Source organism: Castor canadensis, chromosome 14, assembly GCF_047511655.1.
Source record: "Castor canadensis chromosome 14, mCasCan1.hap1v2, whole genome shotgun sequence".
Taxonomy (NCBI): domain Eukaryota; kingdom Metazoa; phylum Chordata; class Mammalia; order Rodentia; family Castoridae; genus Castor; species Castor canadensis.
Genome location: NC_133399.1, coordinates 21,716,675 through 21,728,263, shown reverse-complemented (window position 1 = coordinate 21,728,263; position 11,589 = coordinate 21,716,675). Strand labels below are relative to the sequence as shown.

The 11,589-nt window shown below is 58.8% G+C and overlaps 1 protein-coding gene across 2 annotated transcripts; it reads left to right on the top strand.

The window, feature by feature from the left end:
- Positions 1-1,590: 1,590 nt before the first annotated feature.
- On the top strand, positions 1,591-10,867 carry Nanos3 (nanos C2HC-type zinc finger 3). 2 transcript variants are annotated; one of them, XR_012441314.1, is made up of 3 exons: positions 1,591-1,731; positions 9,226-9,332; positions 10,612-10,644. XR_012441314.1 is itself a non-coding variant. In XM_020155928.2 (2 exons), the coding sequence occupies exons 1-2, from the start codon at positions 8,870-8,872 to the stop codon at positions 10,683-10,685; spliced, it is 537 nt and encodes a 178-aa protein (XP_020011517.2). In that variant the 3' UTR covers positions 10,686-10,867. The 2 variants fall into 2 exon arrangements, 1 of the variants encoding a protein (XP_020011517.2); XM_020155928.2 differs by lacking the exon at positions 1,591-1,731 and having other exon boundaries at positions 8,870-9,332; positions 10,612-10,867.
- Positions 10,868-11,589: the final 722 nt, after the last annotated feature.

The following is an 11,589-nucleotide window of genomic DNA, read 5'->3' as shown; positions in this document are numbered from 1 at the left end:
TCTAGAAGGCTTTATTTCCGAAGCGCTCATACCTTCTGCCTTTTTGGTAGTGGAGGCTCCAGCCTGGGGAGAGGTGGGGGTGCTCTCAGCTGCTGAACCGGGGATAGTGAGGTCCACTCTGGCCTTGCAGCTGGGAGGGATCTGGAATCTGCTGCCACCTGCTGGTGGCCACAGGAGACTCAGCAAGCAGAAAAGCTGGGCCCATCGGTAAAAGAGGCGTGGGAAAGGCCTCACACAGAATCCCAGCTGTGCCACCCTGGGGAAGTGGCTGCTCCTCTCTGGGCCTTTGTTACCCATCTGTGAAAGAGGACTCAATATTGCCTTGATTGGTTTGCCGGGAAGAGCTGAGAGGATGTCAGCTTTTCTGAGAGTCCAAAATGAAGTTAGGGAGCCCCCTAATTTGCCCCCCAAATGCAGAGAACAGAAGGTGAGGCTTATATACGCCTGTGGATATGTGGATGGATGGATGAGTGAGTGAATGAATGACTGTATTCCAGGGCCACCCTTCCCCTTTTTCAACCAGGATGGGGCCAGGTCACATGGGGCACAGTAACAAAGCCACCCTCCCAGTGGAGGCCCAGTTACTATTCAACCCCAGTTTTTCCTTCCACGTGCCCTGCCCCTCACTCCAGGGAGTTGTCAGGTTTGGGGACAGTTAGGTATACTGGCTGGAGTTTGAACTCGGGGCCTCACACTTGCTAGGGCCTGTGAAAGAGCCTCCTGATCTCTGTTTCCTGAGAACCTAGGATTACAGGTGAGCCACCAGCGCTCCGCTTAGAGCACGGCTTGAATCCTGCTGACTCTGGGGGTCCTGGGGACATCCAGCCACCTGGGCCAGCTTGGGACTCAGGCTTTCTCAGAGGGTCTCAGGAAGGGAAACCTGTCAAGGAGAAACTGAGGCAGGACTGCAGTTATGGGGCTAAAAGGGAGGGAGGGGACAGCCAGGCAGGGCAGGGCTGTGGCTCTGCCAGAGTAAAAGGTCTGGCTGCGAGGGGGGCCAGACTTTGCTTCAACCCTCCTCCTCTCTGGTGTGGGCATAAATAAAAATAAATAAATAAATAATCAAACAGAATGGGGAAAGTGTAAGGTCACCTGGGGCCAATGAGCAGCTGATGCTGGCTCTGTGGGTGTGTTCTGGGCTTCTGTGCATCTCCGCGTGGCCCTGGCTCTTTTGTGTGTCCAAGCCTGTGCACCTGGCTGTGTGTGTCCCCGTGTGTCTGTCTGTGCGTGTGTGCGCCCCAGGCTGTTGGACACGCACATTTCAGTTTTAAGACTATTTGCTGTGTTTCTCACATGTGCCCGATGTTCCCAGGTGTCGCTATGTGTGTGGCCCCGCTTGCCCCACCACCCCCTCCCACAGACGTGTGTCCCCAGGCCCCTGCGCGCCCTTCCTTGTGTCTGGCCCGCGTGCTCTCCCTGCGCCTTTGAGGTCGGCGTGCGGCTGGGTCCCCCGCGCGGGCCCCGGCGCCCCATAGGCATCGCCGGGGTGCGCGGGGCGGAGGGAGGGGGCGGCGGGGAGCGCGGCGCGTCACCGAGACAGACAGACGGGCGGGCGGGCGGGTGGCGGCGGCGGTCGCGGGTTCGAGCCGGCGCCGGAGCCCCGCGCCCCCTCCCCCGCCCGGCCCCCGCGCCGCCCAAATGCAATTTCCCGTGCGGGCGCCTCGGCGCGGGGGGCTTTTCCGGGCGGGTTCTGCAAAGGAGCGGGGACACAGGCGGCGGCCCGGTTACGAGGTGAGCGCGGGCGCCGGGCGGGCCGGGGGGCGCCGGGGCGGGGGCGGGGGCCGCGGCGGGGCCGGGGCCGGGGCGCGGGGCGGGGCGGGGCGCGCGGCCCCTCGCGCACCTGCTGGTGGCCCGGGGCGGGCGGCGCGGCCTCTGCGGCCCGGCTCCATTGTTGCCGCGGCTGGGGGAGGGGGCGGAGAGGCTCCGCGCCTCGCCGGCCCCGCCGAGGGGGACCCTGCACCGGGGACCGGTCCCCAAGTCTCCCCTCCTCTCCCCATCCCGGGCCACCTAGGATCAGGGCGCGCCACGATGGGGGTGGGGTAGGGACCGTAGTGTCCCGGACGCCCCACGCCTGACCCTGGGAGGCTCCCCCCCACCCCCGCCATCCCCGGCCCTGGCGGCGGCGAGCTTTGTTCTTGGGGCGCAGGGCGGGCGGGGCTGGGGTGGCTCCCGCGGCCAAGTTCACGGGCGCTCGGGCCTGCGGAGACCCAGCCCGGCCCGGCCCCGCTCAGGCCTGGCTGCGGCGCCCGCCTGGGGCTGCAGCTGCTCGGCCTGCGGGAGCCCCCGTATCCTCGGAGGGCCTGTCATTGCTGGCAGCAGCGGCCCGCAGGGTGTTTCTCCGGGTCAAGGTTTGCAGACAGGAGCTGGCCCTCCAAAACTGGCTATTAAGAGGAAAAATGGCACTGCCGGGGAGCCCTATATAAAGCGCCAGGGTGTCTTGCACGGGGACCTCACCCTGGAGGGCATGCTGCGGGGGAGGGTGGCGAAGACACCTCATTGGCTGGTAGGGCTGAAAAGGTCCCCCCACCACACTTCGGTTCCCCCTTCGCCTTTCCCACCCATCCCCCACTGCTCAGGGACACCTTTACAGAGCTACAATCAGCTGGTCCCAGGTCCCCAGTGAAGACCCCCCAAAGCCACTTATTATACACAGATACGCAATCCCCATGAATTGTCCTGTTAACCAAAGCAACGCTGACTCACACGTACACACGGCTACAATAACACAGCCACGTGTGCACACATCACCCACAAGGGCTGGGACAATCTCGGGCTGCCACACAGAGAACTGCAGCCACCACTGCTGGTGACCAGGATGGAAGACAGATGGAAAGACAGACATAGCCGTGCACATAACAGGGATACTGCACAGACACACTGATGTTCACTGTCCCCAGAATAACAGTGACAAGTCCCAACCTGGGTACACACAGAGGCCACTGTGCATAGGAACTTGGACACACAGAGAAATCCATGTGCTCGCAAACGCAAGTCCAGCAGGGAAGCTGACATGTGACAGGTTGCACATAGACAGCCCTCAAGAGCACAGCTGGACACATGTCTGCAGTAGAGCTGCCCGTCCCATACGACCACAGTCATATTGTCACCTGCAGAGAACACCTCATGGTACCTACACCCGTAGTCACTAGCCTAACTGATACCTGGACACTGATGTTAAAACTGACGCACACAGAGGGTCAGACACATGCACACTAGAGGAACAGACCTACCGGGAAATGACTCCTATATATATGCAGAAATCCCCAGTCAAGCAGCTGTCCCGTAACTCAGTCTTGTTTATCTATTTCTCTTTTTTTTGAGAGTCTCCCACTATGCAGCCCAGGCTGGCCTGGAACTTACCGTCTTCAACTTGCCTGCCACCCAAGTGGCTGGGATTACACCACTATGCCCGGCAATGCTTGTTTACTGAGCAGCTATTATATGCCAGGCCGTTTTAGCCCTGGGGATACAGCTGTGAATGAGAGCAAATTCCCTGCTCTCCCAGAGCTGGTGGAGGTTAGGGATGCCTTCATTGATTGACACACAGACTGCAGTCACCTGTGGTGACACACACAGATGCCACACACCCACATACACTGGCACACATCGACCTCCAATTATACACAATTAGCTTGACACACACCCACAGTAACGCTCACATCCATACACAAACAAGCCCACGGGAGCGTTGTGTACACACACACACAACTGGCAGAGAGACAGACACCCACTACAACACACACCCGCCTGGTCTTACAGACATCTACAGACCCCCCCAAATAGCCCAGCAGAATAGTTCCGGCATGAACTCTCACTGCCCCCCATTAACAGGTGTATCCACAAGCTTCTCTGTTCCTACAGACAGAGCTCACCTTGACCTACACCCAGGGACAACTCTGCATCAGGAGCCTAAGTAAGCCATGTCTGAATTTCCCAGTGATTCCCCAACCCCAACCTTTGGGGAACTGGAACCTTCTCATGTCCTCCAGCCCTTGCCTCATATCCGGTCAGCCTAGGAAGGAAGTCTGGGCTCCAGGCCTGCCCAACGCCCACTGGCTGGGTGGGACAGATGAGTCCCTTTTTTGAGGACTGTGGCATGAAAGATTCTGCGCAGCTGGAAAGGAAGCCCAGGAGACAGCAGGAGAGGGTGGGGTAGAGACCACAGAGGCCACACAGGTGTCGTGGACAGGAGGAGACCTCCCCACCAGTCTAGACAGCCTAGGCCACCAACAAGACCCCCCCTTGGAGACCCCTGTGGGGCTGTGGCTGCTGCTGCACCTCCAAAAGTGGACTCTTTGTCTTCCAAGATCTGCCTGCCCCTCCTCTCTGTCCCCTCAGGCTGTTGCGCGCGCGCGTGCACACACACACAGGGACACTGCACACCCAGCTCAGGGCACACAGGAGCACACTGGACACCAGATACCCTGAGAGCTCCACAGCTCTGATCCCAGACTTCTCTACGTTCTTCAACTTGACGGCAGAGCTGTTCCCTCCATCCATCTCCTGCCCATCTGGCTGTGCCAGACGGACTTCTCACCTCTGACCCTGACCCCCAGACCCCCACCAGCTGCCCTGCCTTCCTACTGCTCAGAGTGGGAGTGAGGCAGGGCCCAGGGTCAAGCATGGCTTCTGGAGGGCAGTCACCCACTCCCAGGCCCATCCCAGACAGACCCGACAACGTCCCACTTTCTACCCACCCTGTGGGGCATCAAAGTCAGACTAGGCACTGGCAAACAGTCCCCCTAAGACCTCAGGACACGTGGCAGGAGATATAGCCAGCCCCCAGCCAGAGGGGCCTAAGTCAGGTCTGTGAGCACCAGAGGACAAGGGGGCGGGATTTACGACCCCATGGCCAGGGGCTAGCCCCAGATGCAGAGGGGACAGGGATGGGGTGTAAAAGGCCAGACACACACAGGCTGACCCAGACAAACACAGGCAGAGGAAGGACAGTCAGACCCAGACAGGCGACCCCAGACGACAAAGAGACAGGCGAACCCAGACAGACAGAGGGCGGGAAGCCTGCGCCGACCACAGGCAGACAAAGAGAAACAGTCAGACTCGGGCTGGGGCCGGCCCCGCCTCCCTCCACGCCCTTAGCGCCAAGCCCCGCCCACTCGCCCCGCCCCCGCCTTGCTGACTGCCCAGGCCAGGCGTCTCCTGATGTCCACCCCTAGGCCTAAGGAGACCCCGGCAGACCACCCAACTTGGCAAGTCAAGGTCAAAGCGGGGTGGGGGGGGAACAAGCAAGCCCCCACCTCGTGTTATCAAAGTGTCATACCTGATAACCTACCCCCCCATTACAGCTCATGAACAAAGCTTTTGAGGGGCCCCTGAATTGTTCTGAACTCAGCCTCACCTTCCCCAGGGGTGGCAAAGCGACATCATTACTACTCCAACTCCCAGCTGACCCAACTCACCCCAAAACCCCGCCCCCCGAGCCAGAATGGGGACCTGCTAGCCAGGTGCACTTGCCTTGAAGGGAAGGCGCTGGCCAGGGGCTGAGAGGGCGGGGCGAGGGCTGCAGGAGTTGGGGAAAGTCTGGGGGCGGACCCAGTGGGGGCGGACCTTAGAGAGGGACTGGGCTCCGTGGGGACACAGTCTCCATTGGAGATTTTGGGTGGTCCTTGGCGGTATAGAAGAGGGCTCTCTCTGAAAGGGGAGGGGCTCTGTGGTCTCAGGTGCTTCCTCCACCCCCCCTTCCGTGCTAGATGGGGCGGGACTTAGGAGAGAGGGGCTCTTAGGGTGCGGGGTAATGGGGCTTGAGTTCTGGAGCGGGCTTTGGAGTGTCACAGAGACAGGTACTGGAATTAGCTTATAGGGGTCCCAGGGAGGGGTCTTGGTTGGTGTTAAGGGCCAGGCTCCTGGCGGGGTTCTCAGCGAAGGGGGCATTGTGAGGGTTCACCCAAGCACAACCCACTTGGGGTTACACCAAGAGGTTCTTTAAGTAGGATTCTCCATTTTTATGGTGGTACTAGGATTTGAACTCAGGGCCTCGCACTTACTAGGCAGGCACTCTACCACTTGAGCCACTGGTTCCTTGGTTACTTTGGGGCTCAGTATTCCCCTCAGTGAAGTAACAGGACTCTGGGGGGAGGAGGAGGTTGATTTTACATGCTGGGAATGGAACCCAGGGCTATCCCTGAGCCACACCCCAAGCCCAGGGACTAGAAAATTTGAATGCTCCTCCTCAGGCCATCTTCAAGGGTCCCCAAATCCAGGTTGATGGCAAACCTTCTCCTGATCATCATTTGACTGGCAAAGATCAAGGGACCAGTAGCGCAGGATTGGGTTTGGGGACATCAGAGGGGAGAGTGGGCCCCGAGTTCTAAGAGATCAATGGAGGGAACAACTGGGGGCCCAGCCTGGCATCCCCACATCACTGGCAAGGCATTCCCTTACCCCACTAGGAGGGGCCTTTGCACTTGACCACTCACCCTGGTGCTGTCAGGTTGTGCACATGGGAGCCAGCAAGTGCCCTTTCTGGTCCTCTGCTCAGGGACCCCATGAGCCCCTGGGGCCACTGCAATTCATAAACAAATGTGCAGGTGAAACTCCCAGAAGTACTACATTGTATTAAAATGCTTGTTTATCTCTGTTGCACTCTGTGCTCACCAAAGGCATTACATTGTATTAAAATGACTTGTTTATCTGCACACTGCATCATTGTCCTAAGGGCCAGAAAAGGATGGCTTCCAGACTTCCTGGGGCCACTGGAAATGCCTCCTCCTTCCTTTTGGCCTCAGTTTTCCCTGCTGACAAGTGGGGGTAACCCACATCTCACAAGGGCTTTGCAAATATTTGGGGGTTTTTGTTTGTTTGGCAGTACTGGGGTTTGAACTCAGGGCCTCACACTTGCTAGGCAGGTATTCTTACCTCTTTGAGCCACTCCACCAGCCCTGGTTTGTGTTGGTTTTTTTCAAGATAGGGTCATGAGAACTGTTTGCCAGGGTTGGCTTAGAACCTCAATCCTCCTGATCTCTGCCTCCTAAATATCTAGGATTACAGGTGTGAGCTACCAGTGCCAGGCTTGTTAGCATTTGCTTCTGTCCCCTGCTTGTCCCAGATTTCTGAGCAGACAGGTGGCACCTGACGTTTGCTGACACAATGAGAGTTAGGGGGGCCCTGACACCCTCTCCTCTCCCCAGCATCTTACCCAGTTCTCTGCCCCTCCCCCCTCCCATTCCAGGGGTCCCTGAGAATTTGCCAAGGGTTTGGGGGAACATTCAACCTGTCGGTGAGTTTGGACAGCTCAGACAAACCATCGACCGTTGAGTGGACCCTGAGGCCTGGAACTGCCGTCCTATCGTGCCCCCATCTGGATCTGGGGACCTCTTCCCACCATCAAGTTAACACATCCCCCTCCCTTAGGCTACTGCTAAAGTCACAATCAACATTCATTGTTGTCGGTGGGTTGTGAGGATGGAGGCCAGACCCACCGAGGGATGAATGTCACTGTGGCTGGGCCATACACAGCCTAAGGGGGATGGGAGAGACACCCTCCCCTACTCTCACCTCTCCCCAAATCCTGCAGCCGACCCTTTCCCCCATTGCAGCCACTTGTCTCTGGGGGGAGGAGCGCTGGGGTCTGGGATGTTGATGGACACAGATTGGAGTTGGGGAAGACTTCTGGGGGGCTGGGGGCTTGGCAGCTGAGAGCCCTTCAGAAAGGGACTGGGGTGAGGTTGCTCTGTAAGGTTTCTTGGATTGTAGGGTGGGTGGTTGGATGGGGCAAACAGGACAGAGGGCAAGATGGATGAATGGATGGAAAGAAGGGTGGGTGGGTGGGAGGAAGGAAGGGTGTGTGGAGGGTGGCTGAGTGGATGAAGGGAAGGAAGAATAGATGGATAGATGGTAGGTATATGACTGGGTGGATGGATGGGTGGTTGGCTGGACAGACAGATGGATGGATGTGGCTGTGGGCAGCAGAGCCTCTCCCCAGTTCAGGTCCTGCCTTAGCCTTTCTACCCTCTTAGGTGAAAGCCCAAGCCTACTTTTATCTAGGGCCTGTAACTCCTGAGTACACCCTACCCTTCTGAGGCTAAGCTGAGTTTTCTTTTTTTTTGGGGGGGGGGGGAGGGAATAGACAAAGCTGCCAAATGCTGGAGTTCCCCCTTTAGCCTAACCTTGGCCCCCTATACTTCTTACCCCAGAGTGCTAGCTCTCACCCCCCTGGGCCCCAGGCCTCTTTCAGTCTCTCTCAGGGCCTGAGTGGTGGGAGGAGGAAGACACCAAGTTAGTCTTTATGAATAACCCCTCTGGGCAGATCCATCACACAGACTGGGGTTCCACCCAGACAATGGGTGTGAAACTCCCAGACCTAGGTCAGCCTTGGGGTCTGGCCCTTGTCTCTCCCTCTCTTTCAAGAGACAGATGGAATAACCATTACCCCCCCCCCCACACACACACACACCTCCCCAAGAGCCCAGGGGGCACCTGGCCTTTTCCCTGGCCCAGGGAAAGGAAGAAAGAAATTACTAAATTACTGGTCTTATCAATGCCTCCAATTCTCAGCCCATCCACCCACCCTCACCACACAGTAGGCCTCCCACAAGGAGAGGAGGCACTAGGGCGTGTGGGGGCTGCTTGGCCCCTAATCCTGGGGAGCCTCCTGCAGCCTCTGTATGTCCTGTTGCCCCCAGCCCATACAGACACCTTGTATCCCCTGGGCAGGTGCTCGTGGCCCCCCTGTGACAAGAAAAAAATCTCCCACAGCCTGCTCCTCCCCCTCAGCCCCCTTGGAGGTAAAGGAGAGAGCCCTGAGCAGACTCCCAGGCTCCAGGGAGGGGAGGGGAGGGGCAGAAGTACAGAGCTTGGGGCTGGGCAGAGCTGCTTTTGCCTCTGCCCCTCTGCCTGGCACTGATTGCTAACTATGGGGACTTTTGATCTGTGGACAGATTACTTGGGGTTAGCACGTCTGGTTGGGGCTCTGCGTGAAGAAGAGCCCGAGGCCAGGCTGGACCCCCAGCCAGAGCCAACACCAAGTCCAGAGGACCAGAAACCCAGCTCCCAGTCCTCACCAGCTCCCGAACGCCTGTGCTCTTTCTGCAAACACAACGGGGAGTCCCGGGCCATCTACCAGTCCCACGTGCTGAAGGACGAGGCGGGCAGGGTTCTGTGTCCCATCCTTCGGGACTATGTGTGTCCCCAGTGTGGTGCCACACGGGAGCGCGCTCACACCCGGCGCTTCTGCCCACTTACTGGCCAGGGCTACACCTCTGTCTACAGCTACACCACCCGGAACTCAGCGGGCAAGAGGCTGGCCCGGCCCGACAAGGCGAGGACACAGGACACCAGCCACCGCCGGGGAGGAGGAGGAGGAGCATCCTCAACAGGTGGCTAGGGAACTTGTGTGTGTGTGTGTGTGTGTGTGTGTGTGTCTGTGTACCATTGTGTGGTCCATTCTAGAAGTGGTGGCAAAACGAGAGACAGGCTGGAGCTGGGGTTGGCTTCTCTGGACCTTATGGATTGTCTTGCTTTCGTAGGCAGAAGTAGTGTGGCAGGGAGCCTAGCAGTGGGATCCACTGGCAGGTACGGCAGAGGCTCTGATTCCAGTGTGTGGTTAGGAGCTGTGTGGCCTCAGAAAAATTGCTAAACCTCTCTGAACCCTGACTTACTTGTTTGCTCATTCTCCAAATAGTCTGCAGGCCTGTCCTGCGCAGGGTGCTGGGCTGGGTGAATAGTGAGCACGGTAGATAGGAGAGTGGTGGTTAAAACATTGCTGGGTACTGAGTGTGTGGGGGAGGAGGACCTAGAGGAACCAGATGAGTTACTGGAGGGCTTCCTAGAAGAGGTGATTTATAGAACTGTAATTTATTCAGTTTGGGGAAGGGCTGGGAAGTGTGACCCCTGCCTTGGAGTGCTTTCACAAAGTTCTGGTGTGTCATGTGTTGCCTGTATGTGTGGGTGGGTGGGGGGGGGACAGTTCAGAGTGCAAGGGGCCTATAAGTCCTTGGGGTTCACCCTAAATGATTGGACTTAGGGCTGGGAGTGTGGCTCAGTGGTAGACCGCTTGCCTAGCATGTGTGAGGCCCTTGGTTCCATCCCCAGCGCCACAACAAAGAAAACTTTGGGACTTAGGCACCAGAGACGTATAGAAGAGGTGGGGCGGGTTACACTAGGGTACATGGCTGGATTTGTTCTGTGTAGGCAGCTTAGGGAGGCAGCAGCTGGAGCCCAAGTTGAGGGCAGAGTGGGCCCAGGGCCTCCGAGAGCCCTGAACCGGGGGTGTGGGGTCACCCATCTTCTTCATCACAGGTACTCCCGTCCCCCAGGTCTGGGTTGGTGCTGGGGATGAGTATGGGTCCCCGCGCGGCACCCCAGCGGAGGATTGATGGGGCCTCAGACTCTTAGATCTGAGGGACAGGGAGTCTTGGACCCCTTGGGGAGGGTGCTCGCACCACTTCATTGTCACAGACAGACTGCACGTCTTGCTAACTTACTCTGGGTGTAACAAATGCAAGGTCTGTCCCGGAGCTCAGGTCGGGGTACCGTCCCAGGTGGGAGCGCCATCCCGGAAGCAGCCGCGAGGTGGCGCCCGAGCCCGGCGGCGCTGCGGGAGCCGAATCTCCGCTCTGAGTGTTTCTCTCCCTCCCTCCGCTTTCCCACCTCCAGGGTCCAAAGGTGGCGGGAAGTCTTCGGGACCTGCGCCCTCGGCCTGCAGCCCCTTCACCTCCACCTCCACCTAGGAGACAGGCGCGGGGAGGATCAGATGCCGCCTTCCCGGAGGACCGGGACCCAGGCCCGCTGGAGGCTGGACGAGAACCCCAGGAGTGCCTGGGGCAGGCGTGGGGACGGCGACATCGCACCACCCTCTGGGTCACAGCCTGCGCTGTTCCCGCGCGCAAAATAAATGTTCGTGGACCGTTAAGTTCCCAGGAGACCTCGTCTTGGGACGGTGGGGCCACCTCTTCTCCATCCCCAATGTCACCCCCACCGGCGCTCTGGATTCGGGGTCACTCCGGGGGAACCGCTGAGAATCGGGCTGTCACTCGGAACTTTGGATTTCCAACCCCGCTTCTGGCACTACCTGTGCCCGAAGCATGTTCCCCACCCATCTCCCTCCATAGGGGTGGCCTTGGAGCCACCTGGGGGCACTTGAAAGCTAGGCTAGGACAGAAGGGGGACAAGCTAGCTGAGGCCTTGGGCAGGAGTGGGAGGGAGATGCACTTGGGGGATTCCTGCACCCCACTGGCCCCCCACTGCCTCCTCTAGCCCGAAGTGTCCTGTGGGGACCAGAGGTTGCAGGACCATCAGCCTACACTGTCCCCATCCCAGCTCCACCCTCAGCCCACGCAGTCTTCCATGGCTGGACTGGGCAAGCAGGAATTGGACTTAAGGTCCCCTTAGCCCGGGCTTTGTCACTTGAATGGGAACCCGAGGGCACCCAGGACTAGGGGGGAGTGGGACACAGAAGGGCACTTTAGTGACCCAAGAAGTAAATGACTCATTTCACAAGTCACAGCTATGCTTGAGCCCTGGACTGGGCAGCATCCTTGAGGACAAGGACAGCTGGGTGTCCTAGGAGAGGTAGCAGCGCCCTCCCATGGGGGTCTTGGGCAGTACTGAGGCCCTGGGGGGAGGGTGCTCAGC

Bases quoted from the DNA above. Each gene is read 5' to 3' on its own strand.
- Nanos3 (XM_020155928.2), top strand. From the start codon at position 8,870: ATGGGGACTTTTGATCTGTGGACAGATTACTTGGGGTTAGCACGTCTG. The intron at 9,333-10,611 runs GTGGCTAGGGAA...TCCCACCTCCAG, and splicing joins AGGAGGAGCATCCTCAACAG to GGTCCAAAGGTGGCGGGAAG.